This window comes from Ochotona curzoniae, unplaced genomic scaffold (assembly GCF_017591425.1).
Source record: "Ochotona curzoniae isolate NIBS_2020 unplaced genomic scaffold, NIBS_Ocur_1.0 scaffold_274, whole genome shotgun sequence".
In the NCBI taxonomy this organism is placed as follows: domain Eukaryota; kingdom Metazoa; phylum Chordata; class Mammalia; order Lagomorpha; family Ochotonidae; genus Ochotona; species Ochotona curzoniae.
This window is the reverse complement of record NW_024467101.1, coordinates 3,826,349-3,851,026: the sequence shown is the minus strand read 5'-3', so window position 1 is coordinate 3,851,026 and position 24,678 is coordinate 3,826,349. Positions and strand designations below refer to the sequence as shown.

Sequence of the window (24,678 nt, the reverse complement as noted above, 5' to 3'; positions counted from 1 at the left end):
TAGCAGGGCACATACCACAAAGGCAGCCTTTCTGCCCTCTTCGTGTTAGCTTAAACCATTATGCTTTGAAGTGATGCTAAGAGGGTTTAGAGTTAAGTGTATAGACTTTTCTTTTGAGTTATTAATTTATCTTTCTCTAACTTCCCATCAAATCTAATGCTAGCTGAGAAGACACTTCAGATTATCAATATTGAGATGAAGAGTAAGATGAAGGCTCACACCATGACAGAAAAGGTGGTTTTCTGGAAATGGATCTCGGTGAACACGGTCGCCTTAGTGACTGAGACCGCGGTCTACCACTGGAGCATGGAAGGTGACTGCCAGCCCACCAAGATGTTTGACAGGCACGCCAGCCTGGCAGGGTGCCAGGTGATCCACTACCGCACCGACACGCATCAGAAGTGGCTGCTGCTCGTCGGTATCTCGGCCCAGGTGAGCTTGGCCTGAGGTGGCCTGAGGACTGCTGCTCCAGCCCAGCTGCCAGTCTCTGGAGGTCAGTAGGTAGCAGGCAGCAGAAACGGGCCGTAACCCACAGAAACATAGGTGACCAAAAAATGTAAACTTTAGGTCCGAGCAGTTCAGCTGGGGTTAGCTGGTGTGTTCTGTCGTGTTGCTCATGTTCATTCTGCATACAGCTATTGACAGTTTTGTGAAAGGGATTGTTGAGGACCTCTGTGGAGCAGGTTGGACCCGTAGTTTTAGCAAAGGTATTCTTTAGACTCTATTTTAAGGGAATGCTACTAACACATGTAATTTTCTGTCCTTCCTTTTCCTTCCTGGAGACTAAGCCGGTGATGAGGCACTTAAGGCCTCCAATATGATTGGCCCTGGAGATGTACAGTCCCAGCTCAGGACACTGTGCGGCCACATATCTCAGATCAGGAAAGATCCACCACAGAGAGGGCATCTCAGCTGCATTTTCCATTATTTTAAAGTGCATTTTGGGGCCTGGCTTGTGGCATAATGGGTTAATAAGCCATTGCTCACAAGGCTGGTATCCCATGTGGGTGCTGTGTTGTTCCACTGCTGATTCAGCTTCCTATAAAAGCAGTAACCTCAGATTTTATAGGGAACAAAGCCTAAGAAGGGGAAAGGTTACACTCGTCACCCACAGCGAATGGTAGGCTGCCATTACTCTGCAGTAGCACAATGGGGTCAGCAATGGCTGCGAGGCTGTGAGAGGTTTCCTTCCCAATGAGTCAGAGTCAGGGGTCTGAAGAAGTGATTGTGGCAGCTCAAATCCCCAGTGGGGAGAACAAATGAGAGACCTGGGCCCAGCATGGTAATCCAATAGCTGAAGTCCTTGTCTTGCACACACATCCCATATGGGTGCCGGTTGGTGTCCCAGCTGCTCCACTTCCCATCTAGCTCTCTGCTCGTGGCCTGGAAAAGCAGTTGAGGATGGCCCAAAGCCTTGGGACCCTGCACCTGCATGGGAGACCTGGAAGAAGCTCTTCCTGGCTCCTGGTTTCAGATCAGCTCAGCTCCAGCCATTGCAGCCACTAGGAGAGTGAACCAGCAGATAGATCTTTCTGTCTCGTCTTCTCTCTGTAAATCTGCCTTTTCAATAAAAATAAGTCTTAAAAACAAAGTTCTCAGACATAGATTACTGAAAATGACTAAAAAAATCTGAGTAACTCTGCAATAATTTAAGGTTGAATTAGTAATAAAAACCATCTACAAAGAAGAGCCCTGGCCCGAATGGCTTCATTTGTTAATCTGACCAAATATCTGAAAACAGTTAATACCAGTCTTCTGTAAAAGCTTCCACAAAAGGGAAAAAGGGTCCATTCTCCAGGTCTTCCTGTGAGGCCTGTGACCAGACAAGAACATCCTAAGAAAAGAAGACTGCAGCCCATTATCCCCTCTGAACTGTGATGAAGAAGTTCTGAACAATGTACCAGCATACTGAATTTAGAAGATTATGAGAAAGCTTGTGTAGTACGACCAAATTGGCTTTATTCCAGGAATACAAGGTTGGTATAATATACAAAAATGAATTAATAAAACCTTGTAGTCATCTTGGCAGAGAGAAAAGCCCGACATCGCTTCGTGGTAGGATATTTATCCAACTAGGGATGGAGAGGAACGATGTCATCCTGACCAGGGATGTCTAAAGGACTCAGTTCTCTGTACAAGACTGAACGCCTCGCCTACGGCCAAGGGCAAGGCAAGGATGGCTGCAGAGGTTCTAGCCAGGGCAGTTCAGCAAGGAAGAAAGGTGCAAGTCATCCCGTTCTGTTTGTGGACAATGTGATCTTGTATACTGAAAATCCTAGGGCCCACTGTAATGTCTCAATTGGCTAATCCTTCCCCTTCAAACGCCAGGATCCCGTGCGGGTGCTAGTTCATATCCTAGCTGCTCTGCTTTCTATCCAGCTCCTTGCTTGTGGCCTAGAAGAGCAGTGGAGGATGGCTCACAGTCTTAGGACCCTGCACGCATGTGAGAGATCCAGAAGAAGGGGCCCAAGCACTTGGGTTGTCTTCTGCTGCTTTCCCAGGCCATAAGCAGGGAGCTGAATCAGGATTGGAGTAGAGGGCCCAGCACGATGGCTCAGTGGCTAAAACCTCACCTTGCAAGTGCTGGGAATCCCATGTGCGCACCAGTTCATGTCCTGGATGTTCCACTTTCCATCCGGGTCTATTTATTTGAAAGGAAGAGTTATAGAGAAGGAGAAAGGAAGAGAGAGAAATGAGAGGAAGTGCTTCCATCTACAGATTTCCTTCCCAAATGACTGTAACAGCCAGAGCGGAACCTGGCCGAAGCCAGGAGCCTGGAGCATCTTCTGAATGTCTCATGTGGGTGCAAGGGCACAAGCACTTGGGTCATCTGTTACTGTGCCAGGCTATGAGCAGGGAGCCAGATGGGAAGTGGAGCATCTGGGACATGAACCAGCATCCATGAGAGATGCTATGGCACTGGCTCACAAATTATCTTTTCTGTGATCTTACTGTTTTCCTAGTGTTTGCTGTCTTTCCACAGTGACATCATGCCTTTAATGACTATTGAACTTAGTTTTTAGAAAAAGGCTTAGCAGTATTTGACTCTCATTGCAGAAACATTGAAGATTTTTTTTTACTCCATCTTCTATCTCTTCTGTTCATTAGTCTCTTTCTGTTCTTAGCAAAACCGTGTGATTGGGGCAATGCAGCTCTATTCTGTGGACAGGAAGGTTTCTCAGCCCATAGAAGGCCACGCCGCTGCTTTTGCAGAGTTCAAGATGGAGGGCAATGCCAAGCCCGCTACCTTGTTCTGCTTTGCTGTTCGCAGCCCTGCAGGAGGCAAGGTAAGACACCCTCCTGACCCCTGTGCCTTGTCTGCTTGCCTGTTACACAGCTGTGAGTCAGCACCATGAGTCTCAGGGGTGGGGCTGAGTGTGGGCCTGGCTCACAGCGCTATTTAGGGTCTATGACCTGGTGTGCACTTCCATGCTTTGCATACCCTGAAGTTGGTTACATTTCCCCTAAAAACACTCTTGGGCTGTCATGGGATAGGATATAAAAAGAAGTGAAGCCCTCTTCCCATTGCTGGGGTCAGACTCGCAGAGGGAGCAGCTGTGTCATCACCAGCCCAGAGCCATCTTTGCCATGGGGACCAGGGCCATAGAAGCTGGGAGAAGAGGCTGTCCCTGGGCATAATGAGAGTTTGATTAGGTTCAGGGGCACCAGCAGCACGTGTTTGGCAGGCCTGTGATTGGGGGAGACCTGAGTTCCTGGGGTTGCAGCATTCACTCGGGAAGCTGCCTAAAGGTGGAGTCCTTATACAGGGACACTTTTCAGAAAAGCTTCCTGAAGCCCTTGAGTAGTCCCCAAGGAGAGGCTGGCATCCCACACTGCCGCCTTTGAAATACACTTGTCTGAATGGCGTGGGTTGGTGTGTGGTAGCCCACTTCACACCCAGGAGAGAACTAGGAGGAAAACAGAAATCAGGTCAGACATCCGTGTTGCTGCTGGTAGAGAGCCGGCCCTGCCTCACCTGCAGAGGCAGTACCTGTTCACAGCCAGGGGCCGGCCACTTCAAGCCTCCCTCTCAGGAGCTGAGTCCAGCCAGTGAGCTCCCTTGCAGACAAGAACTCTCCAGAATGAGCCTTGGGAGGGGGCCATGCTCAGCTATCTCCTGCTGTGAGCTATCCTGTGTCTGCTCCCCACTGCCAGCCAGAAGCAGTGGAAAGGGCCTGGAAGTAGCCTTCCAGCCTGGCCCTGTCTGTGCAGGGAGCAGTAGCCTGGGAAATGCAGATCCCTGCAGAAACCTCGTGTGCTGCCCCAGTTCTGGGGCTGACTCTCAGCTCCCCTAGCTCGGTCACGGCATGGGGCCGCTTGCACACAGCTTCCTTTTCCCTGGTCCCAGCTCCTCCATGTGTGTAATCTGAGCTGCGTTGCTGCCATGTCCCTGCTGCCAGCCACCTCTAGGTAGCACAGCCTGATCCCCTGCCACCCCAGGAGCCTGGTGTCCTTTCCTGTGCCTCCGCTTTTGTCCTCTTCAGTTCCACAGCTCTTGCTCCCTTGTCATAGTGTAGCCCGTAGCAAGTCCCATGGCTCTGGGCCTTGTGCATTCCGTAGGTCCTCAGACTCACTCCAGCCTTTCTTACTGATAGGCCCAGCCCGAGAACTTTCCTAAACTACCTTCTGTCTTGAAGTGCCTGCCAGTTCCTGAGACATTTGCATCTCCTGTTTGGGATGAGACCACTCACCTCTTTCAGTTTTCCTCTTCTCCTTGGCTCAAAACTCCTGTTTCTCTCGGCATGCCATATCGATACCCAAACTTACCTGCAAGGATACCTTGCCCGTTTCCTCTGCCAGGCCACCCTTGCTTTGCTGGTGTCCAGTCTGTGGTCACCTCTCTACTGAAGATTTCCCTCCAGGTTGTTTTGGCTGTGGTATCTTTGGTGTAAATCAGAAGCATAGAGCTGTTCTGATAAAAGCAGAGACAGGCGCTGCAGCCACAGTCATTCCTCCCGACTTGTTATCCCTACACAACCCTCAGGCTCTCAGCCCTGTGCCACAGAAGGACTCGCATGCAGTGATGAGCCCTTGTCATGTGGCTTATTGCCCTGAGCCATGGCCAACGGCTCAGGGAACACATCTGAGCTGGAGCCTTTGGTCTCAAAGATGCCGATCCTGAGGCCCAGAGAAGGGCGAGGAGATGGGTCAGCAGCTTGGAGCTGAAGGCTCCCAGGTTTGCTGTTGCGGTGCCCCTGGCTGCCCTTGGTGATGGGGATCACCACAGGCACCTGGTGAAGGATCTGTGGTGCTTCGTTTGAATGAGTTGCATGGAGCCTAGGCCTGGGACCCTGTTATGCTGCACCATGGTTAGCACCCATCTACCACCACGACTGCATACTTGGACTGACCTACAATTCTCTCCTAGTTGCATATAATTGAAGTGGGACAGCCAGCGGCAGGAAACCAGCCTTTTGTCAAGAAAGCCGTGGACGTGTTCTTCCCTCCTGAAGCCCAGACTGATTTCCCGGTGGCTATGCAGGTAGGCATGTGCTGCTGTGAGCTGCAGCCTGCGCTCTGGCACCTTCAGAGTGGCAGGAAACGCCATCTACAGGCTGCTTTTGCTGCCTCCCGGCACCTGAAGTCCTGACTCTTTCAAACCCATTTGGTGGCCTGGAACACTGGTCAGTGATTCAGAAAGGTCCTGTTGATAGAATGGATGGGTAAAATAGCAAGAGGCTCCCCTGCTCACAGACCAGAGACCCGTGTGTTAGGGCTGATTTTGTGGCACAATGGATTAAAGCTGCTATCTGCCAAGAGGGCATCCTGGCTGCTCTTCCAGTCCAGTTCACTGCTAACGTGCCTGGGAAGGCAGCAGAAGATAGTCCAAGTCACCTATGTAGGGGACCCAAATGGAGTTACAAACTCCTGGTTTCTGAATCCCCCAGCCGTGGCCATTGCAGTCATTTGGGGATGCAAATGGAAGAGCTCTGTCTGCCTCTCCCTCTCTGTATAACCTTGCAGGTAAGTAAATACTTTTTAAAAAGACTAAGTATTCACTGTTGTACATGATCTACAAAGAAGAAAATAGTGCCTGAACTAATCTGAATGTGAAACATGTAAGAATATTTATTTGCTCTATTATGTTGTATGATTTTTTTAAAAAAAAAGCTTTCTTGGCCCCAGTGCGGTGGCCAGATGGCTAAAATCCTCACCTTGAACGTGCCGGGATCCCATATGGGTGCCAGTTTTAATCCCGGCAGCTCCACTTCCCATCCAGCTCCCTGGGAAAGCTTGTGGCCTGGGAAAGCAGTTGAGGATGGCCCAAGGCCTTGGGATCCTGCACCCGCGTGGGAGACCTGACTCCTGGCTTCAGACTGGCTAAGCTCCAGCCATTGCAGCCGCTTGGGAAGTGAATCATCAGATGGGAGATCTTCCTTTCCTCCTCTCCTCCTCTCTGTATATCTGACTTCGCAAAAAAATAAGTAAATATTTTTAAAAAAAGAAAGAAAGGTGAGAACCACATCACAGATTTCCTCGATTTGCTTTAGTACGGGCACTCCACACAGAGCACAGCCTGCAGTTCCTGGCCCACTCTCACTCTCAGGTGGCCAGCAGCATCCCACTTGCCTACTCATTACAGAAAATTCTCCTCTATGATTGCTTCTCTTTGAGTTACTGTTAATCATCTGGTTTGACAAATTCAGTTTTATTTTCTCCAGTCCTTTGGTTTTCCCTGTGTGTTTTAAATTTTTTCTGTAAAAGTTGGTGATCCTGGGGCCTGGCGCGGTGGCGCAGTGGTTAAGGTCCTTGCCTTCCACGCCCGGGATCCCATATGGGCGCCAGTTCTAATCCCGGCGGCCCCTCTTTCCATCCAGCTCCCTGCCTGTGGCCCGGGAAAGCAGTCGAGGACGGCCCAAGGCTTTGGGATCCTGCACCCGCGTGGGAGACCCGGAACAGTCTCCTGGCTTCGGATTGGCATAGCATCGGCCGTTGTGCTCACTTGGGGAGTGAATCATTGGACGGAAGATTTTCCTCTCTGTCTCTCCTCTATGTATATCTGCCTTTCCAATAAAAATAAAATAAATCTTTAAAAAAAAAAAAGTTGGTGATCCTTGGCAAAGGCCAAGGATTAGTAAGTGTTGGTGGAGGGTAGGCTGGGATATAAATTTGATGTGTGGGGTTTTGTCAAATTTCCTGCCTTTTAAAAAAATATTTGTTTTTTTTATTTATCTACCTATTTATTTTATTGGAAAGGCAAATATGTAGAGAGGAGGAGAGATAAGAGAGGAAGCTCTTCTGTCCACTGATTCATTCCCCACTTGGCCACAATGGCCGGTGCTAAGCCAATCCAGGAGCCTCCTCTGGGTATCCCACATGGGTGCAGGTTCCCAAGGTTTTGGGCCATCCTTGACAGTTTTCCCAGGGCACAAGCAGAGAGCTGGATGGGAAGTGGAGCAGCCAGGACACGAACCGGCACCCATATGGGATCCTGGTGCGTTCAAGGCGAGAACTTTGGTCACTAGGATACTACACCTGGCCCCAAAATATTTATTTTAAAAGAAAGGTTTACAAGGAGAAAAGGAGAGACAAAAAGAGCTCTTCCATCTGCTGGTTCACTCCACAAAAGGCCACAGTGGCCAGAGCTGATCTGATCTGAAGTTGGAAGCCCAGAGGCCCTTCTTTCATGTGGGTGCAGGGGCCCAAGCACTTGGGCCAGCCTCTGCTGCCTTCCCAGGCCATTAGCAGAGAGGTGTGTCAGAAGTAGAGCAGCCAGGACTTGAACTGGCACCATGTGGGATGCTGACACCGCAGATGCAGACTTAAACTACTGCACCACATTGCCAGCCCCACTTCTTTTATGTGAACTCATGGCTTGCTTAAAGGTGTTTGGAAACAAGCTGTAGAAAATATAGCTTCCATTGGAAAGATGTAAGAAACAGACTATTCTCCTTGGCTCTTCATTACTTTACAAATATTTTTGTTCATCTTTTTTTTTTGAAAGATTCATTTATTTTTATTGGAAAGTCAGATATACAGAGAGAAATAGAGACAGAAAGATCTTCTGTCCATTTACTCACTTCCCAAGTGGCCGCAACAGCCGGAGCTAAGCTGATTCAAAGCCAGGAGCTTCTTCTGAGTCTCCCATGCAGGTACAGGGTTCCAAAACCTTGGTTTGTCCTCTACTGCTTTTCCCAGGCCACAATCAGGGGGCTAAATGGGAAACGGGGCCACCAGGACACAAACCAGCATCCATATGGAATCTAGGTATGTGCAAGGCAAGGTCTTTAGCTGCTAGGCTACCACTCCAGACTCTTATCTTACTTGAAAGGCACAGTGACAGAGAGGGGTAGAGATGTCTTCCCTCCATGAGTTCGCCCCCTAAATGCCCATAATCACTGGGGCTGGGTCAGGCTCAAGCCAGGAGCCACAAACTCTGTGTGGGTCTTCTACTGGGGTGGCCCAAGTAGCCCCATTGGGCCACACATCTGCCTCCCAGACACATGAACAGAAAGCTGGATTCAAAGCAGAGGTAGGACTTGATCCAAGGCGTTCTGACATGGGATGTAGACATCACAGCTGGCAACTTCACCTGAGCTGCTGTGCCATAATGCTGCCCTGTCCTCGGGCCTTGGAGAGTAGTTGGGCCAGATATTGGCCTATAACTACTTCACAAAGGATGGGACTTGGAATCCAGGCCTCAGGGAAGCCAATTTCCCAACCAGTTATGTGACCTGACATTCAGTAATCTTCTGTGACATTTATAATCTTTCTCTGTGTGACGTGTGGTGTGGCGTCTCTGTTCTCCTCTGCCTTGTTGTTCTCTGTCTTTTATAGATTGGAGCCAAACATGGTGTTATCTACCTGATTACAAAGTCTGGTTATCTTCACATGTATGACTTGGAGTCTGGCGCGTGCATCTACATGAACCGCATCAGTGCCGACACCATCTTTGTCACTGCTCCTCATGAGCCGACCTCTGGAATCATCGGTGTCAATAAAAAGGGACAGGTGTGTAACTCTGGGACTGGAGCCTGAACTCCTTCCTTCATGAGGAAGGAGGCCAGGTATGGTTGGCCCCTGCTGTTACACTTCCTTCCCCTTCATGTCATCACCTGTCCTTGGCAGTAAGGACCGGTCATAACCCAGGGTCACTTCTGGGAGGGAAGCTGCTCCCTGCTGCAGCCGTTCCAGCCGACACCACGAACACGCTCATGTGATGCATGCATTGACCGGGGAGTGGGTGTCGGGGCACCCCTCCTGTCTAACCCCTCTCACCTGAGGGTCTTTACAGGTGCTGTCAGTATGTGTGGAGGAAGAGAACATCGTGAATTATGCCACCAGTGTGCTACAGAATCCAGACCTGGGTCTGCGTCTGGCAGTCCGCAATAACCTGGCGGGGGCAGAGGACCTGTTTATGAGAAAGTTCAGCGCCCTCTTTGCTCAGGGAAACTATACCGAAGCCGCCCGAGTTGCAGCGACTGCACCAAAGGTGACGGGACTGGAACACTGGTGGGCCATTGCCAAGTTCTAAGGAGCCACTTTGCGAATGAAGGAAACCCCAGAGCATCTCTCTGTTAACCCTGGAGCCATTCTGTCGGTGCTTCTGGTTGTTGGGTTTTACCAATGACATGCTGACCTCAGACACGCTTTCTGTGCTGGCGTAGTTTTCCTCATCGTCCTCCGGGGCCTGTCTGTGTGGATGTGTCTCCGACCCGCAGCCTCACTCACCTGTGGTTGTGCATCTTGGTCACTGGGGCTGCCTTGTTGTCAGACACATGATTCTATGACGCCCCAAGTCCTTACACCCACCCTGTTTTGCCATGGTCCCACTGTGGACTGCCTGCTCTTCGATAGAGTCTTAAGTGTGCTGTTACTGCCTTTGTCTCAGCTTGTGTCCTTCAGAGAAATGGTCCTGAGCAGATAAGGGCTTTCTCGTTGCTTTTCCTTCTAAGTTTTCTCTTTTTTCCCTGTCTATCAAACAATGGTTATGAACAAAGCATTTTTAAACATTTTACTGATTTTTTTTTTAATTTGAAAGGCAGAATTAAAGAGATCGAAAGACAGAAAGAGGTTTTTCCATGTACCAATTCATTCTCCAAATGCTCCAGATTCTCCAGATGGAGCCTGGAGCCCCATCTGGGTCTCCAGTGTGTGCAGCAGGGCCATCATCTCTTGCTTTGCCAGGTGCATTCGGAGGGGGCTGGATGAGACATGGAACAGCAGGGACTCAAACCAGTGTTCCAAAATAGGATGCTTGTACCATGCACCATGGTGCTGGCCCCTGAACAAGCCATTTCTTTTTAGTTTCTTGGCTTTTTTTTTTTTTTAATTGGAAAGGTGGATATACAGAGAGGAGGAGAAGCAGAGAAAGATCTTCCTTCTGATGGTTCACTCCCCAAGTGACTGCAACAGTCAAAGTTGAGCCAATCCGAAGCCAGGAGCCAGAAACTTCCGGGTCTCCCACACGGGTGCAGGGTCCCAAAGCTTTGGGCCGTCCTCCACTGTTGTCCCAGGCCAGGCAGGAAGCTGGATGAGAAGCAGGGCTGCTGGGATTAGAACCGGCAACCATATGGGATCCCGGGGTGTGCAAGGGGAGGACCTTAACCACTGCACCACCGTGCTGGGCCCGTTGTTTTGGCTTTTTAAGACTTACTTATTTTCATTTGAAAGGCAGATTTACAATGAGAGGACAGACAGATATTTAGTGTTGGTTTATTTACTTCCCAAATGGCCCAAATGTCTGGGGCTGGGCTGGTCAGGAGCCAGGATCTTCTTTCAAGTCTCCCATGTGGGTGCAGGGTTCTACAGACTTGGGCGATCCTGCTGCTTTTCCAAACCAGCAGTAGGGAGCTAGATATGGAAGTGGAGCAGCTGGAACTCCACGGTGACCATGTGGGATTCCAGCGTCACAGGCGGAGGCTTATTGGACAAGCCGTTTTTAAAATTCATCTGGGACTCTGTGTGCTTTGAATTAGAATATAATGAGGGCATCGCATTGCTATAACAGTACTGATTACAAGATTTACTCTTGGCTAGCACGTACTAGGGCGGGAGGAGCGTAACTCAGGCCGCTGTATGCCCTGACCCCTGTGCTCCAGATTCTTGCCCTAGCAGGAGGCTTTTGTGGCTATCTTGTCGGTGTGGAATCTCACCACCAGGTGGCTTTTTGTGTGTGTGAGTGGGGAAGGGCATGTCCTGCAGTTGTAGCGCAGTGACAAGTGTTCCATTTGTTCTCAGGGAATTCTGCGGACCAATGACACGATCAGCAAGTTCCGGAGTATTCCCACCCAACCTGGGCAGCCCTCTCCTCTGTTCCAGTATTTTGGCGTCCTACTTGACCATGGTCAGCTCAACAAGCTGGAATCCTTAGAAATCTGCCATCCAGTTCTTCAGCAAGGACGCAAGCATCTCTTGGAGAAGTGGCTGAAAGAAGATAAGGTAGAAACACGGGGGAGAGCACAGCCCCCAGCCCAGCTGGCAGTCGGCCCCGGCCCCGGCTCCTCTGACCCTGACCTTGCCTTCTGTTTTGGTCGCCACAGTTGGAGTGTTCAGAAGAGCTTGGGGATTTGGTCAAAACCACTGATGCCACACTTGCTCTAAGTGTGTACCTTCGGGCCAGCGTGCCAAGCAAAGTTGTCCAGTGCTTTGCAGAAACAGGCCAGTTCCAGAAAATTGTACTCTATGCCAAAAAGGTAACACATGGCCCTCTGCGTCTGCTGTTCAGTGTGGGAGGGTTTTCAGCATTGCTGTTGGCAGCTGCCATTCATTGGTGGTAACTGGGTTGTATTCTCTTCACTGCATTATTCTCTTTGTTTTTACAGTCCTTCTCCCGTCCAGTTGGGAGCTTTCCTGCACTTGTGTCTTAGTCTTTCTTCCTCCCCGCCTTGCCAAGCTGCTGCATGTTGCCCGTGTGTTTGTACCGGCTCTCGCCTGTGCTTGTGCCATCGGGGCAGCTTGGTCACACTGCAGACTGTTGTGTACTTTGTTGCACTTTTGTGTGCAGGGCTCCATTCATTTTATTAGATACTGTGCCCGGTGGAGGGTGTCCACACCCAGGCTAATGTTGTTGCTCATTTCTTTGAAAGCTCAAGTTCAAAACAAAGCATGGGGAACCTTGTTTTTCATGTCTAAAGTGTTGTTTGCAGGTCGGATACAGCCCAGACTGGGTATTTTTGCTGAGGAGTGTGATGAGGGTCAGCCCAGAGCAGGGGCAACAGTTTTCCCATATGCTTGTACAGGACATGGAGCCATTGGTCAACGTGAACCAGGTAAGCTCAGAATGTGGCTTTGTGGCCGTCTAGAAGATTCTCCATCACTTAAGTTTCTGTTAATGGGCTTCTTTTTACTACTCACTTTCCACTTTAAAAACCCAGCATAGTGGGGCAGGTTGTCATCTGGTTTTTATTGTTTGAACACTTGTTTTAACTTTGTTTTGAAGTGGTTTAGGAGATTTATGTCAGGCTTTTAGATTTTGGTTGCCTTGTGTGGTGACTGGTAGCAGGGTGTGAGGATGTCATGGAGGCCCTGCACCTTGCCGTGTGCCACGGTAAGTGTCCCCCCAATTACCAAGACGGCTCTGTTTCTGGGGGTACCTCCCTGGCTGGCCTACATGAGAGCAGTAGTCTGAATTTTTTAAAATTTTTTCATTAAATTATTTTTTTTCTTTAGTGTTAGCTGCTTAGTATATCACAGAACAAGACTAGCAGCCTGTGTGGAAGTAGTAAATGTGTCTCTGTTAGGTTTCTGAATCAGGGAATTCACAGCTGTTTTGGAGATCTTCAGTAAAGGGATGTGAGCCTCACTTACTTAGCTTTCAACAAGAAAGGAATCTCCAGCTCAACTCTTTATTTGAAAGACAAAACGATAGAGACAAAGAGATCTTCCATCCCGCTAGTCCACTCCCCAAATGGTCAGGCCAAATCAGGAGCCTGGCACTTTATCTAGATCTCCCACTCGAGCGACAGGGACAGAAGCAGAAGCACTTGGGCCACCTTCCACTGCTTTTCCAGGTGCATCAGCAGGGCGCTGGACTGAAAGCGGAGCAGCCAGGACCTAAATCCATGCTCCAGGATGCTCATGTCACGGATGGTAGTTTAACCCATTGCTCCACAACACCTACCCCATCTAGCTTAACTCTTGATGAGATTTTATATTTTAGCTTTTCAAAACTACTACAGTTACTGTTCTCATTAACGTCCATGAATTATGTGGATTTTGATGATGTGGGACAATGTAAAGGAAGAACAGGGCTACTGCATTTCTCAGCAAGGTTGTATTTCAGAACTTGTCTCAATAGAAGAGCCCTAGGCTGTGTCCTCTGAGGGAAACGTGCCTTGGTTCTGTTTCAGATTGTGGACATTTTCATGGAGAACAGTTTAATTCAGCAGTGTACTTCCTTCTTGTTGGATGTCTTGAAGAACAATCACCCGGCCGAGGGGCATCTGCAGACTCGGCTGTTGGAGATGAACCTGGTTCATGCACCCCAGGCAAGTGAAGCTCCTGGGCTCGTTCTGAGGGGTAGGGCGCCTGTACCCCTGAACAGTAGACCTGAGTGCACGTGGATTTTCCGGGGTGCACTCCTGCCAGAGGTTTAACTTTGTCCTTGTCAGTGGGTGCTCTCCATATGGCTTCTCCAGAAGTGAGGTGCACGGAAGTCTTAACTCAGCATTGATTAACTCTTAGCTTCAGCCAGGATCCGTCCGTCCATCCATCCATGCATCCATCTGTCCATCCATCTTTCCTTCCTGCTTCTCTCCCTTCTTTCCTCTCTCCCTCTCTTCCCTCTCTCCCTCCACTGTAGTAAAATAGACGACAGTTTACCATGCTAGCCGTTTTCAGTGTACCATTCAGTGCTATTGGAACATTTCCACAACTATACAACCATTGACACTAGACAGTCCCCAGACAAGAACTGTAACCAGTGAATGGGGTCTCACTGTGCCATCCTGTCCCAGCCTCTGGCAGCCCCTGTTCTGCTTCCCTTGGTCTCTGAGAATTTGCCTGTCTTGGGTAATTCCCATAAAAGAAATCGTAAAATGTTTGCCCTCGTGTCTGGTTCTTCACTTAGCATGTTGTTTCCAAGGTTATTAATGCTCCTACTGCAGCATGCGTTAAAATTGACTTCATTTTTAAAGTTTTATTCCATTGTGGGTACTTGCATTTTGTTTCTCTTTTTACCTGTCGATTGTTTATACCTTCTCGCTGTTGTGACTAATGCTGCTGTGAACAGGACACCCAGGGCTGTTGAGACATTGCTTTCATTTCTTTCAGTTGTGTATCTGAAAGTGGAATTGATAGATTGTAATTCTGTATTTAGCCCTTTTTACTAATCTGTTTATTTTCATGTTACTTGAAAGGCAGAGACAGAAACAGACACAGAGAGGAGCTACCATCTGCTGATGCACCCCCAGCTGCTTGTAATAGCAATGCTGGCCCATGCCAAAGCCAGGAGTCTGGAAGTCCATTTGGGTCTCCCACTTGGGCTGTCATTTGCTGCCTGTCAGGATGCGTGCTAGCAGGAAGCTGGGTCAGAAACAGAACAGCCAAAAACTTGAAGCAGGCAGTCCTGTGGGATACAGGTGTCCAAGTAACAAGTTAAGCCTCTGTGCCAACACCTGTCTCACCAGACTATACTCCAAGAATCTGCACCAGCAGCACCCAAGGGTTCCAATTTCCCTGTATCTTCACTATGTTTATTTTCCCTTAAAAAAATATATATGTAGGCATCTTAAAGTGTTTATTTATCTGAGAATCAGTGTGACAGAGAGCTTTAATCTGCTGGTTTGTTTTCCAAATGCCAGGCTGAGGCAGTCTGAAGCTGGTTACCTGGAATTCCACCTAGGTCTCCCACTTGGTGGCAGGGGTTCAAGTACTTGAGCCATCTCTGCTTCCTCCCAGGTGCACTAGCAGGACACTGCATCAAAAGTAGAGTATCTGGGATGTACGGGAGGTGGGCATCCTAAGTAGCAGTTTCACCCAGTGCCCTAAAGCACCTGCTCTACGATGTCCATCTCCATGGTGTGGGCTGTCTCCTCTCATCTGGCATTGCCTCTCAGCCTGAAGGGTGGTGGAGGTCTTTACACTTCTCTGCTTTTTGATTTTCTTTCTTTTCTTTCTTTTTTTTTAAGATTTATTTATTTTTATTGGAAAGGCAGGTTTACAGAGAGAGACAGAAAGATCTTCTGTCCACTGGTTCATTCCTTGTGTAGCTGCAGCGGCTGGAACTGAGCCGATTCAAAGCCAGGAGCCAGGTGCTTCTTCCAGTTTCCTACATGGGTGCAGGGTCTCAAGACCTTGGGCCATCCTATATACTGCTCTGCAAGGCCATGAGCAGGGAGCTAGATGGGAAGTGTGGCAGCCGGGACACGAACTGATGCTCATATGTGTTTCTAGCACATGCAAGGCAAGGATTTTAGCCACTTACCCATTTTGCCAGACCCAAGAGTACTGGTTAAAAACAATGATAGCCTCTTCTAAATTCTTTCCAGGTATATTTTTTGTTTATTTAAAAATCATTGTTATTAGTGGTCAGATAAATGGCAGGCATAGCTTTTATCCACTGGTTCCCTCTCACAAATGACTGCCAATGACCAGGGCTGGACTGGGCAGAAGCCAGGAACTGGGAACTCAGTCCAGGTGTTCCACGTGGATGACAAAGACCTAAGAACCTAAGCTGTCGCCTGCTATCCCCCAGAGCTGGATTGGCAGGAAACTGGAACCAGGAATCTCGTGTGGGATTGTAGGCATCATGAGCACTGGGCCAAACGCCTGTCCTAGTGTTGTTCATATTATTATTTAAAGATATATTTTAGTGTTATTTGAAAGGCAGATTTACAGAGAAAAGGAATGACTGAGAAATATCTTCAATCTGCTGTTCCACTCCCCAGATGGCCACAAATTAGCTGAGCCAATTCGAAGCCAGGGGTCAGGAGCTTATTCTAGATCTCCCACGCTAGTGCAGGGTCCTAAGGATTTAGGGTCCTATTCTCCACTGCTCTCCAAGGCCACAAACAGGGTGCTGGATCAGAAGTGAAGCAACTGGGACATGAAGCAGTACCCATGTAGGATGCCAGTGCTTGAGAATGGAGGATTAGCCTATTGAGCCACAGTGCCAGCCCCAGTGTTTGTTTTGTAAGTGTACCCAAAACTCTCAATGCCTTAGGGAGATTTCCTAAACACAAGTAAGATTTGTAACTCAATACTTCTCTGAGTTCCACATGAATCTTGATGAGAACCATGTCAGAAAGTGACTGATCTGGATTCATCCCAGTCCTGGCATTTGATTGGGGCATCAGCTTACCTCACACACACTGCCCCCTGGCTACTAAAAAAGGGCCTCAGGTGCCTGGAAGGGAGCCAGGGCTCTGCTTGGCATCAGTCAGTGCTGCTGCTACTGCTGCCCCTGTGGACATGCTGGGGTGGGCAGCAGCCTGAGAACCCTGGTCCCGAGCTATAACCCCTCATCCTGGGGACGTGGCTGCACAGTTGCTCCCTGGAAGTGCTGTCCACCCACCAGCCTTTCTTACTGACTGTCTTGTAGGTTGCAGATGCCATCCTTGGAAATCAGATGTTTTCACATTACGATCGGGCCCACATCGGCCAGCTCTGTGAGAAGGCGGGCCTCCTGCAGCGGGCGCTGGAGCACTACACCGACCTCTATGACATCAAGAGGGCTGTGGTCCACACTCACCTCCTCAATCCTGAGGTACTCCCCTGTAACTGGGGTGCGTCCAGTCATTTACCTCATAGGCTCCCTGAGGTTCATCTGTCTGGATTGTGGGATCGGGCCTGAGCCTGGCCACAGTGTGCCATCGCAATAATGTGCAAACACCACCTGCCCAGAAACAAGTCAGGGCTCCATGTCCCCTGTCTTTTCAGTGTCCACCTGTGACAGTCTGGTGGCTGGAATGGGGGTGACTTGATAATGGGGACACTGGCAGAGCAGCTGTCATATCCTGAGTCATGCACCAGGTTATAGTGTCAGCTGTTGGACATCGCAAAAATGACAGCTCAGGCCGCTGTCTTGCATTTACTCCTTGCTCCTGCTTTTCAAACTGTGATGTGTAGTCTTTTCTTCAGTCCTTCTGACCAGAAATTCTCGTAGCCTTCCAGACATGCAGGACTGGGTTGGGGATGCCCCACTGCTTTCCCCTGTGCCAGCAGCCTCTCAGCTGGTGTGCGAATGATGTGGACTGGTCCTTCTTCGTTCCAGTGGCTTATCAACTTCTTCGGCTCCTTGTCTGTGGAGGATTCCTTGGAGTGTCTGCGGACTATGCTGTCTGCAAACATCAGGCAGAACCTGCAGCTGTGCGTGCAGGTGGCCTCCAAGTACCACGAGCAGCTGGGCGCGCAGGCCCTAGTGGAACTTTTTGAATCCTTCAAGAGCTATGAAGGTAAGCGTGCCATTGGCCCTCTAGCCACAGGACTATGCCTGTTACCACAGGGGTTGTTGTCCATGTGTCCCACCCAAAACCATCTTCCTTAGCCCTGGGCAAGCTGCTGTAGCACTTGATGCTCAGTCAGGGCCAGAATCGCCTCCGCTGTGTGCTTCACTCTGTGCTGCCTCCAGAGAAAGAAGCCAGAGTCCTGCATCTGTGCACGGGACAGACCAGTGCAGAATTCACCTGAAATGCTGCATGGACGATCCCGGGTGCCACTCCTGTGGGAGCGGCTCCCTCACCCTCTCCCAGCTGTGAGCCCAGGGTGGATGGTGTGTCTCATGTTGTTGGCCACTAGGCTTTTGAGAACACTGAGGTCATCCTTTGTCCTTCTATAGGGGTCACACCAAAAAAGTGTGCCACGTGGAAGGAAGGATGGGAGTGGCTTTGCTGGGGACAAGCTGGGAGCATTCTGTTCTGCCCAGGATGGAGCAGAGCAGTCATCCACTGGGGGCATCGATGCTGCCGTGTGCCCGATGAAGGCAGGATGTGGAGGAGGCAACACTGCCCTCTGGGAGCCAAGCTTCGTCCTGGAGGACAGGGGCAGAAACCTAGGTGGGACTGAGGGGAGGGAGTCCCAGGGTAGGCATGTGGGTTCTGTTGGCCTTGAGACTGGCTATTTAGCCCATTGTCCATATCATGGTTACAGCTGGCAGCCACCAGTGAAAGTGGTCTTCCCTGATGGCCTGGCCTGGTCAGCCGGCTGGGCGCTGTCATTAGCCTCTTGAAATGATAGCCTCTGTGACTCCTCTGTGCCTTCAGCTCCATGTGGGCTGGGAGGCTCCTGTGGGGCTGTTGCTTGCATATTCTGTTCTGGGTATGTCATTTTGTTTATTATTTAATTAGTTTTATAAGATTGATTTATTTGAAAGGCAGGATGACTGACAGGGTAAGCAAGAGGGTGAGTGAGAAAGAGAGCTCCTCCATCTGCTAGTTCACTGTCTGAATGGCCACAGTGTTTAGGGTTGGCTCAAGCTAAAACCAGGAACCCAGAGTTCCATCCAGGTCTGCCGTGTGGGTGCAGGGACCCAAGTACTTGGGCTATTTTCTGTTACTGTTCCAGGTTGATTAGCAGGGAGCTGGATCAGAGTGGAGTAACCAGGACTAGAATCAGCATTGTACTGAGGGACGCCAGCATCACAGGTGGCAGCGTAACTTGCTGTGTCACAACATCAGCCCTTAGGCATGTCTCTTCAGAGCAGCCATCCTAGTCCTCTGAAGTTATCTCATTGTCAGTGCTGCCCCCCCCCCCCGGGAGAAATGTGTACAAACCAGATAGCCAGTATTTCTTTTAAAAATGTATTTTTGGGCCCGGTGCAATAGCCTAGTGGCTGAAGTCCTCACTTTGCACAGGCCAGGATCCCTTATAGGAACCGGTTCTAATCCTGGCAGCCCCACTTCCCATCCAGCTCCCTGCTTGTGGCCTGGGAAAGCAGTTGAGGACGGCCCAAAGCCTTGGGACCCTGCACCCGTGTGGGAGACCTGGAGGAAGAGGCTCCTGGCTTCAGATTGGCTCAGCTCCAGCCATTGTGGTCACTTGGGGAGTGAATCATTGGATGGAATATCTTCCTCTCTGTCTCTCCTCCCGTCTATCTGCCTTTATAATAAAGATGAATAAATCTTAAGATGTATTATTTATTTTACTTGAAAGAATTACAGAGAAGGAGAGGCAGAGAGGTATCTTGCATCCACTGGTTCACTCCCTAAATGGCCGCAGTAGCCAGAGCTTGGCTGGCCAGAAGCTTAAAGCCAGGAGCCTTCTGGGTCTTCCAAGTGGGCTTGTATGCCATCCTCAACTGTTTTTCTAGGCCACAGATAAGGAGCTGAATCAGCCAAGGCATGAACTGGTGCCCATATGGAATGCTGGCACTATAGGAGAATTAGTCTGCTGTACCATTGTGCTGGTTCTATGATAGCCAATATATTTTTTAAAATTTGTTTATTTTTTTATTGGAAAAGACAGATTTACAGAGAGAAAGAGAGACATCAAGAAAGATCTTATATCCACTGGTTTACTCTCCAAGTGGCACTCATATGGGATCCTGGCAGTTGCAAGGGAAGGATTTAGCTATTAGGCCACCCCACTGGACCTGATAATATTTTACATCAGAACATCCAGGTCGGGCCCAGCGCCGTGGCCTAGCAGCTAAAGTCCTCGCCTTGCACGCCCGGGATCCTATATGGGCACCGGTTCTAATCCTGGCAGCTCTACTTCCCATCCAGCTCCCTGCCTGTGGCCTGGAAAAGCAGTGGAGGATGGCCCAGTGCTTTGGGATCCTGCACCCATGTGGGAGACCTGGAGGAGGCTCTGGGCTCCTGGCTCCAGATTAGCACAGCACCAGCTGTTGTGGTCACTTGGGAAGTGAATCATCAGAAGGAAGATCTTCCTCTTTGTTTCTCCTCCTCTCTGTATATCTGACTTTCCAATAAAAATAAATCTTGAAAGAAAAAAAGAAAAGAACATCCAGGTCTCCTCCAGCTTTGGTGAAAGTGTGATTGAGTAGCCATTTGTTTGTAGATCTCAGAGAAGCTAGACTTTATACAGGTGATGAATTCTGAGCAGGCTGTGTGTACCTGGAGGATGGATTAGGGCCATTGCAGGCTGCCTGTCAAGGTCAGGACCCAGTGACGTCGGAGAAGCAGGTGCGTGTTAGGAGGACAACTGAAACTGTCTGTCTGCATAGGCCTCTTCTACTTCCTGGGCTCCATCGTGAACTTCAGCCAAGACCCAGACGTGCACCTCAAGTACATCCAGGCCGCCTGTAAGACAGGGCAGATCAAGGAGGTGGAGAGGATCTGCCGAGAGAGCAGCTGCTACAACCCGGAGCGGGTGAAGAACTTCCTGAAGGTATGTGCAGGTATCTCTGAGGTTTGGCCAAACTTCCTGAGAGCTGCTCCTTCCTCCCCAGTGGCAGACCCCGCATTTTGGCCCAGGATTCTGGACAGAACCCACCCAATACGTGTCTTTGTGGCAAGACGCTTGGGGCTGACAGATGAGTGGAGGAGTGAGTTTATCGCTGTGTTGTAGCTCATCAGCTCCAGCCATGCCTCTGAGGAAGGTGTGACTGATACCAAGGTGCCCACTCAGGGGCAGGGCACCAAGAGCAAGAAGCCTGCTTGGGTTAGCACACTGCTGGGAGGCCAGCATCCCGCGGTCAGAGTGCTGGGTGTGAGACCTGGCTCCACGTCCTGTCCCAGCTAATTGACGTTCTGGGAGGCGGCAGGTCATGGAGCCAGTAGTTGAGTCCCTTTCACTCACAGAGACCTGGATTGAGTTTCTGGCTCCCAGCTTTCTCTGGGCCCAGCTCTGGCTTTTGTGGGCTTTTGGGCTGTGGGGTCAGCAGACAGGACATCTCTTCACCGTCTTTCTCTGCCTTTCAAGTAATCAGTAAGTACTATTCTAGAAGTCTGCTCCTTTCTTACGGGAGAGCCTGGGTGACCATGGAGCTAAGTGTGCTGGCGTCCCTTCCCACCATCTGTCACAGAATTGCGTGGCCTGGATGCTGATGGCCCAGCCACATGGAGGAAGAGGAGGGCACAGAGGAGCCTTGTGGGTTGCTGTGACTGGCACCAACAAGTGGCGGGTGACACTGGGACTCATGTTCCCTTGAAGGACATGAGATCACGTGAACACACAACCTTCAGAGAACCTGGAAAATGCAGTATGGGTTTGGTCCCAACAAGAAGAGGTGGTTGTGGTGACCTGCAGGCTGTCCTGCCTGTTTCTGTCTGCGAGCAGCCCTGCAGCCAAAGGCCCAGGTTGTAGGGTCAGGCTGCTTGTCCTTCCCCCAGCCTGCTGCTTTGCCCTGGCTTCTTTTTATTTATTTTATTTTATTTTATTTTATTTGAAAGGTAAAGTTAGAGAGAAGCAGAGACAGAAAAGAGAGTAATCTTCCATCTGCTATTTCACTCCCAATGGCAGCAGTGGCCAGAGCTGGACCTGTTCGAAGCTGGGAGTCAAGAGTTTCTTCCAGATCTCCCATGCAGGTGCATGGACCCAAACAGTTGAGCTGTCCTTTGTTGCCTCTCCAGGCCCTTAGCAGAGAGTTAGGATTGGAACTGGAGTAGCCAGGACCCAAAGCAGAGCCCGTATGGGATACTGGCACTGAAGGCAGTCTTATCTTACTACATCACAGTACCAGGCCCTCTGTCGGCTTAAGCAACCTGTGTAAAAGGTGTTGGATTTGGTGCAACATAAGAACATAACTGACAAAGTTAGCAGGTTTTTTTTAAACCAAATGTTATTATTCCTAGCCCCCTATTTCCCAAGCCAAATGCTGCACCCCCACACACATACACATCTCCAAGTAAATACTTGAAATGCCATAGCATCTGGCACGGCAAGTGAGATCCCAGGGCAGTGCTGTCCCTGCCTGTTACCATCCCCAGGCTCTGGCCCTGGGCCCTGTCTGACTGTCCTGTGCTTCCCACCCCTCAGGAGGCCAAGCTGGCAGACCAGCTTCCCCTCATCATCGTGTGTGATCGCTTTGACTTTGTCCATGACCTGGTCCTCTACTTGTACCGCAACAACCTGCAGAAGTACATAGAGATCTACGTTCAGAAGGTACTGCTGCGGGGGAGGGACCCTGCTGGCTTGCCAGGGTGGCACCGGCTGCCTTTGGATCACTTGGAGGGCTGGCTGCCTCTGACCCTGACAGTGTCAGGCTGCTGGTCTGAAGGGCAGAGCATCAGGCTGCTCAGGCTGCCAGGTCACAGTGTCACAAACCAGGCAGCTTAAATACCAGAACTGAACTTGTCACACTTGTGGAAGCCCAAAGCCCATGGTCAGCGTGCCAGACAGGTCAGTTTCCAGTGAGGAAGCTCTTCAGGCTTTCAGATGGCCACCTCTTCACTGTGGCTTCACATGGCGTGACCTTTTCCCTCTCTCTGTGCACTCTTGATACCTGTACCCCTCTTAGAAGGACTCCAGTCCTGTCAGTCAGGCCCTTGCTCTCCACATTACGGAGCTCCTTCAAGGTCCATTTCCAATGATAGTCCCACGATGAGCTAGGCCTCTGTTGGAATGAGGTTCTGTCCTGCATAGCAGACCTCTCGTTTTTGCTCACACTCTCTGCATCTCAAGGGGGCTTCTGGCAAGGACCTGTGTCCACAGCCCCGTAGTCACCACCTCGACTGTTCTAGGTCAATCCTAGCCGGATCCCAGCTGTGGTTGGAGGGCTGCTTGATGTGGACTGTTCTGAGGACGTAATTAAGAACTTAATCATGGTAGTGAGAGGACAGTTCTCTACTGATGAGCTGGTGGCTGAAGTAGAAAAGAGAAACAGGTACAGTACCTCACTCGGTGTTGTCTTTTGCCCCCAGATCTGAGGGTTTCTTCTTCGTTCTTTGCTTACTTCTCCAAGATGCCTTCATGGTCAGGCTCCCAGCCCCTGGACAATCTCAGAATGGGTTATTTACAATCGGTACTGAAGACCTGTTTGGGGACAGTTCACTGAAAAGCAGTCTGGAGACCTGGTCTGCCTGAACCTTGAAGCACCCCTCAAAGTCCCAGGGTGGGCCTGGTTGTTCCCAGGGGTTGTCTGAATCCTTTCACAGAATCTTTTCTTCCAAAGGCTCAAGTTGCTGCTTCCATGGCTGGAGTCTCGGCTCCAGGAGGGATGTGAGGAGCCCGCCACTCACAATGCTCTGGCCAAAATCTACATCGACAGCAACAACAACCCGGAGTGCTTCCTGCGAGAAAATGCCTACTACGACAGCAGTGTGGTGGGCCGCTACTGCGAGAAGCGTGACCCCCACCTGGCCTGCGTGGCTTACGAACGCGGGCAGTGTAGCCTTGAATTCATCAAGGTGGGTGTGCCCAGCTCCTGTGGGGCTCTGGCCCGAGGGGACAGGGCTTCAGCTGTGTGCCTGTGGAGGCTGCAGAGGGTAGGAAAGGTGGTGCTTTGCCAGTCTGCATTGGTCGTGGTTCTGGCACCTGTTGCATCCTGCTCCTGCCAGAAGTGGATGTGCTGTACCTGTGGGCCTAAATGACCCTGCAGCCATCCCATCAGCCTGCAGGGTCACCTCATTGACCCTTTGGTCAGCCACCCGAACTGGCCTGTAGTTCCCAGTGGTTCCCGTCCCACTTCTTAGAGTAACCCGCTACCTCTGCCTCGTCCATCCCCTTCGAGCACACTTGGCTCTTGCTCCTGGAGGCGTCTTCCCAGGTCTCCTGCATATTTTTGCCCAGGCTTGGATCTGCCTGTGTGTAATGGCATTTTTTTAAGTTGCACTGTGTGAACTGCTGGTGTGAAATCATTTGACTCCAAACTCTAGCAGTGTCATATGGATGAGCTCTGTGTGGGCTCTGTCCCCACACCCCAGTGTATCTGACCACCTAGTGTTCTGGCAGCAGCTGGAGAAGGTGCACTGTAGGGCAAGCGTATGCAGACTTGAGTGTGGGGAGCAAGTCACTGGCTTCTCACTTCACCTTCAGTTTGGCCACTGACTGCAGAAGTGACAGGACAGGGTGGACATAGCCTTTCACCCGGCAATCTGGGAACTGTGACGTGAGTTGGATACTAGCCAGCCACTTATTGGCTTAATTTGTCACCCATATCTGAAAGTCACCCCATTGAGATCCTGACACACCTGAGTCCTCTCAGGCAGTCTGAGTTTAGCTAGGAAAGAGATGGTCAGCAAGGCCTGCTCCGCAGTGTGATTTGTGGAGAGAAGGCCTGTTAGTTGGGGCCTGCGCTGAGCACACATGGACAACCAGCCTGGCATCCGCAGACACACATCTCGGTGGAGTACTTGCCCATCCCATGGACCACCATGGCTGTGATATTCGCCAGTCCTCAGCCAGTGCCTCATGCACTGAAATGGTCAGTGGGCTGTTGATATTTAGCACTCAGAGAAGGGTCTCAAGCTCGGACTGAAAATGCATATTACAAGGATGGGTTGTTCTGTTCAAGGGTACTTCAAAAAATTCCTGGAAAGGAAAAATTTAAAGCTAAGTTTATTGTACAGAAAAGTTTGAATATCGATGCACTGTGTGTGTATGTGTGTGTGTTGATAACACATGTTTTCTTGTGTCTTATGAAGACCCCTTATGCCAGGGTTAGGTTGTTATAGTAATACTTTCAAGATTGTTTAGAACTAGCCATGTGTGATGCTTTCGTGAAATTAAGATTGCAAGTTTAGTTCCTCAGTTGTACATGCCATTATCAAGTGCTCGCTAGCCTCTAGTAGCTGGTGGTGGTCATGTCAGACAGCACAGAATGTTCCACTGGCTGGAGTATGGCGCTTCCCTGTGGCATTTTTGGGGTGCCTTGTCTCCTTGAGGGTGTGGTAGTAA

The 24,678-nt window shown here is 50.1% G+C and overlaps 1 protein-coding gene across 1 annotated transcript in view; it reads left to right on the top strand.

Moving 5' to 3' along the window:
• The window catches only part of CLTCL1 (clathrin heavy chain like 1), a 68,416-nt gene that overhangs the window by 14,002 nt on the left and 29,736 nt on the right, over positions 1-24,678 (top strand). The window contains exons 3-17 of the mRNA XM_041003570.1: positions 164-432; positions 3,126-3,287; positions 5,369-5,482; positions 8,779-8,952; positions 9,236-9,433; positions 11,182-11,382; positions 11,484-11,636; positions 12,090-12,212; positions 13,293-13,430; positions 16,484-16,648; positions 17,156-17,336; positions 20,066-20,229; positions 21,820-21,945; positions 22,524-22,666; positions 22,955-23,189. Of these exons, the coding sequence (XP_040859504.1) occupies positions 164-432; positions 3,126-3,287; positions 5,369-5,482; positions 8,779-8,952; positions 9,236-9,433; positions 11,182-11,382; positions 11,484-11,636; positions 12,090-12,212; positions 13,293-13,430; positions 16,484-16,648; positions 17,156-17,336; positions 20,066-20,229; positions 21,820-21,945; positions 22,524-22,666; positions 22,955-23,189 (2,546 nt within the window). The remainder of the gene's footprint in view (positions 1-163; positions 433-3,125; positions 3,288-5,368; positions 5,483-8,778; positions 8,953-9,235; positions 9,434-11,181; positions 11,383-11,483; positions 11,637-12,089; positions 12,213-13,292; positions 13,431-16,483; positions 16,649-17,155; positions 17,337-20,065; positions 20,230-21,819; positions 21,946-22,523; positions 22,667-22,954; positions 23,190-24,678) is intronic.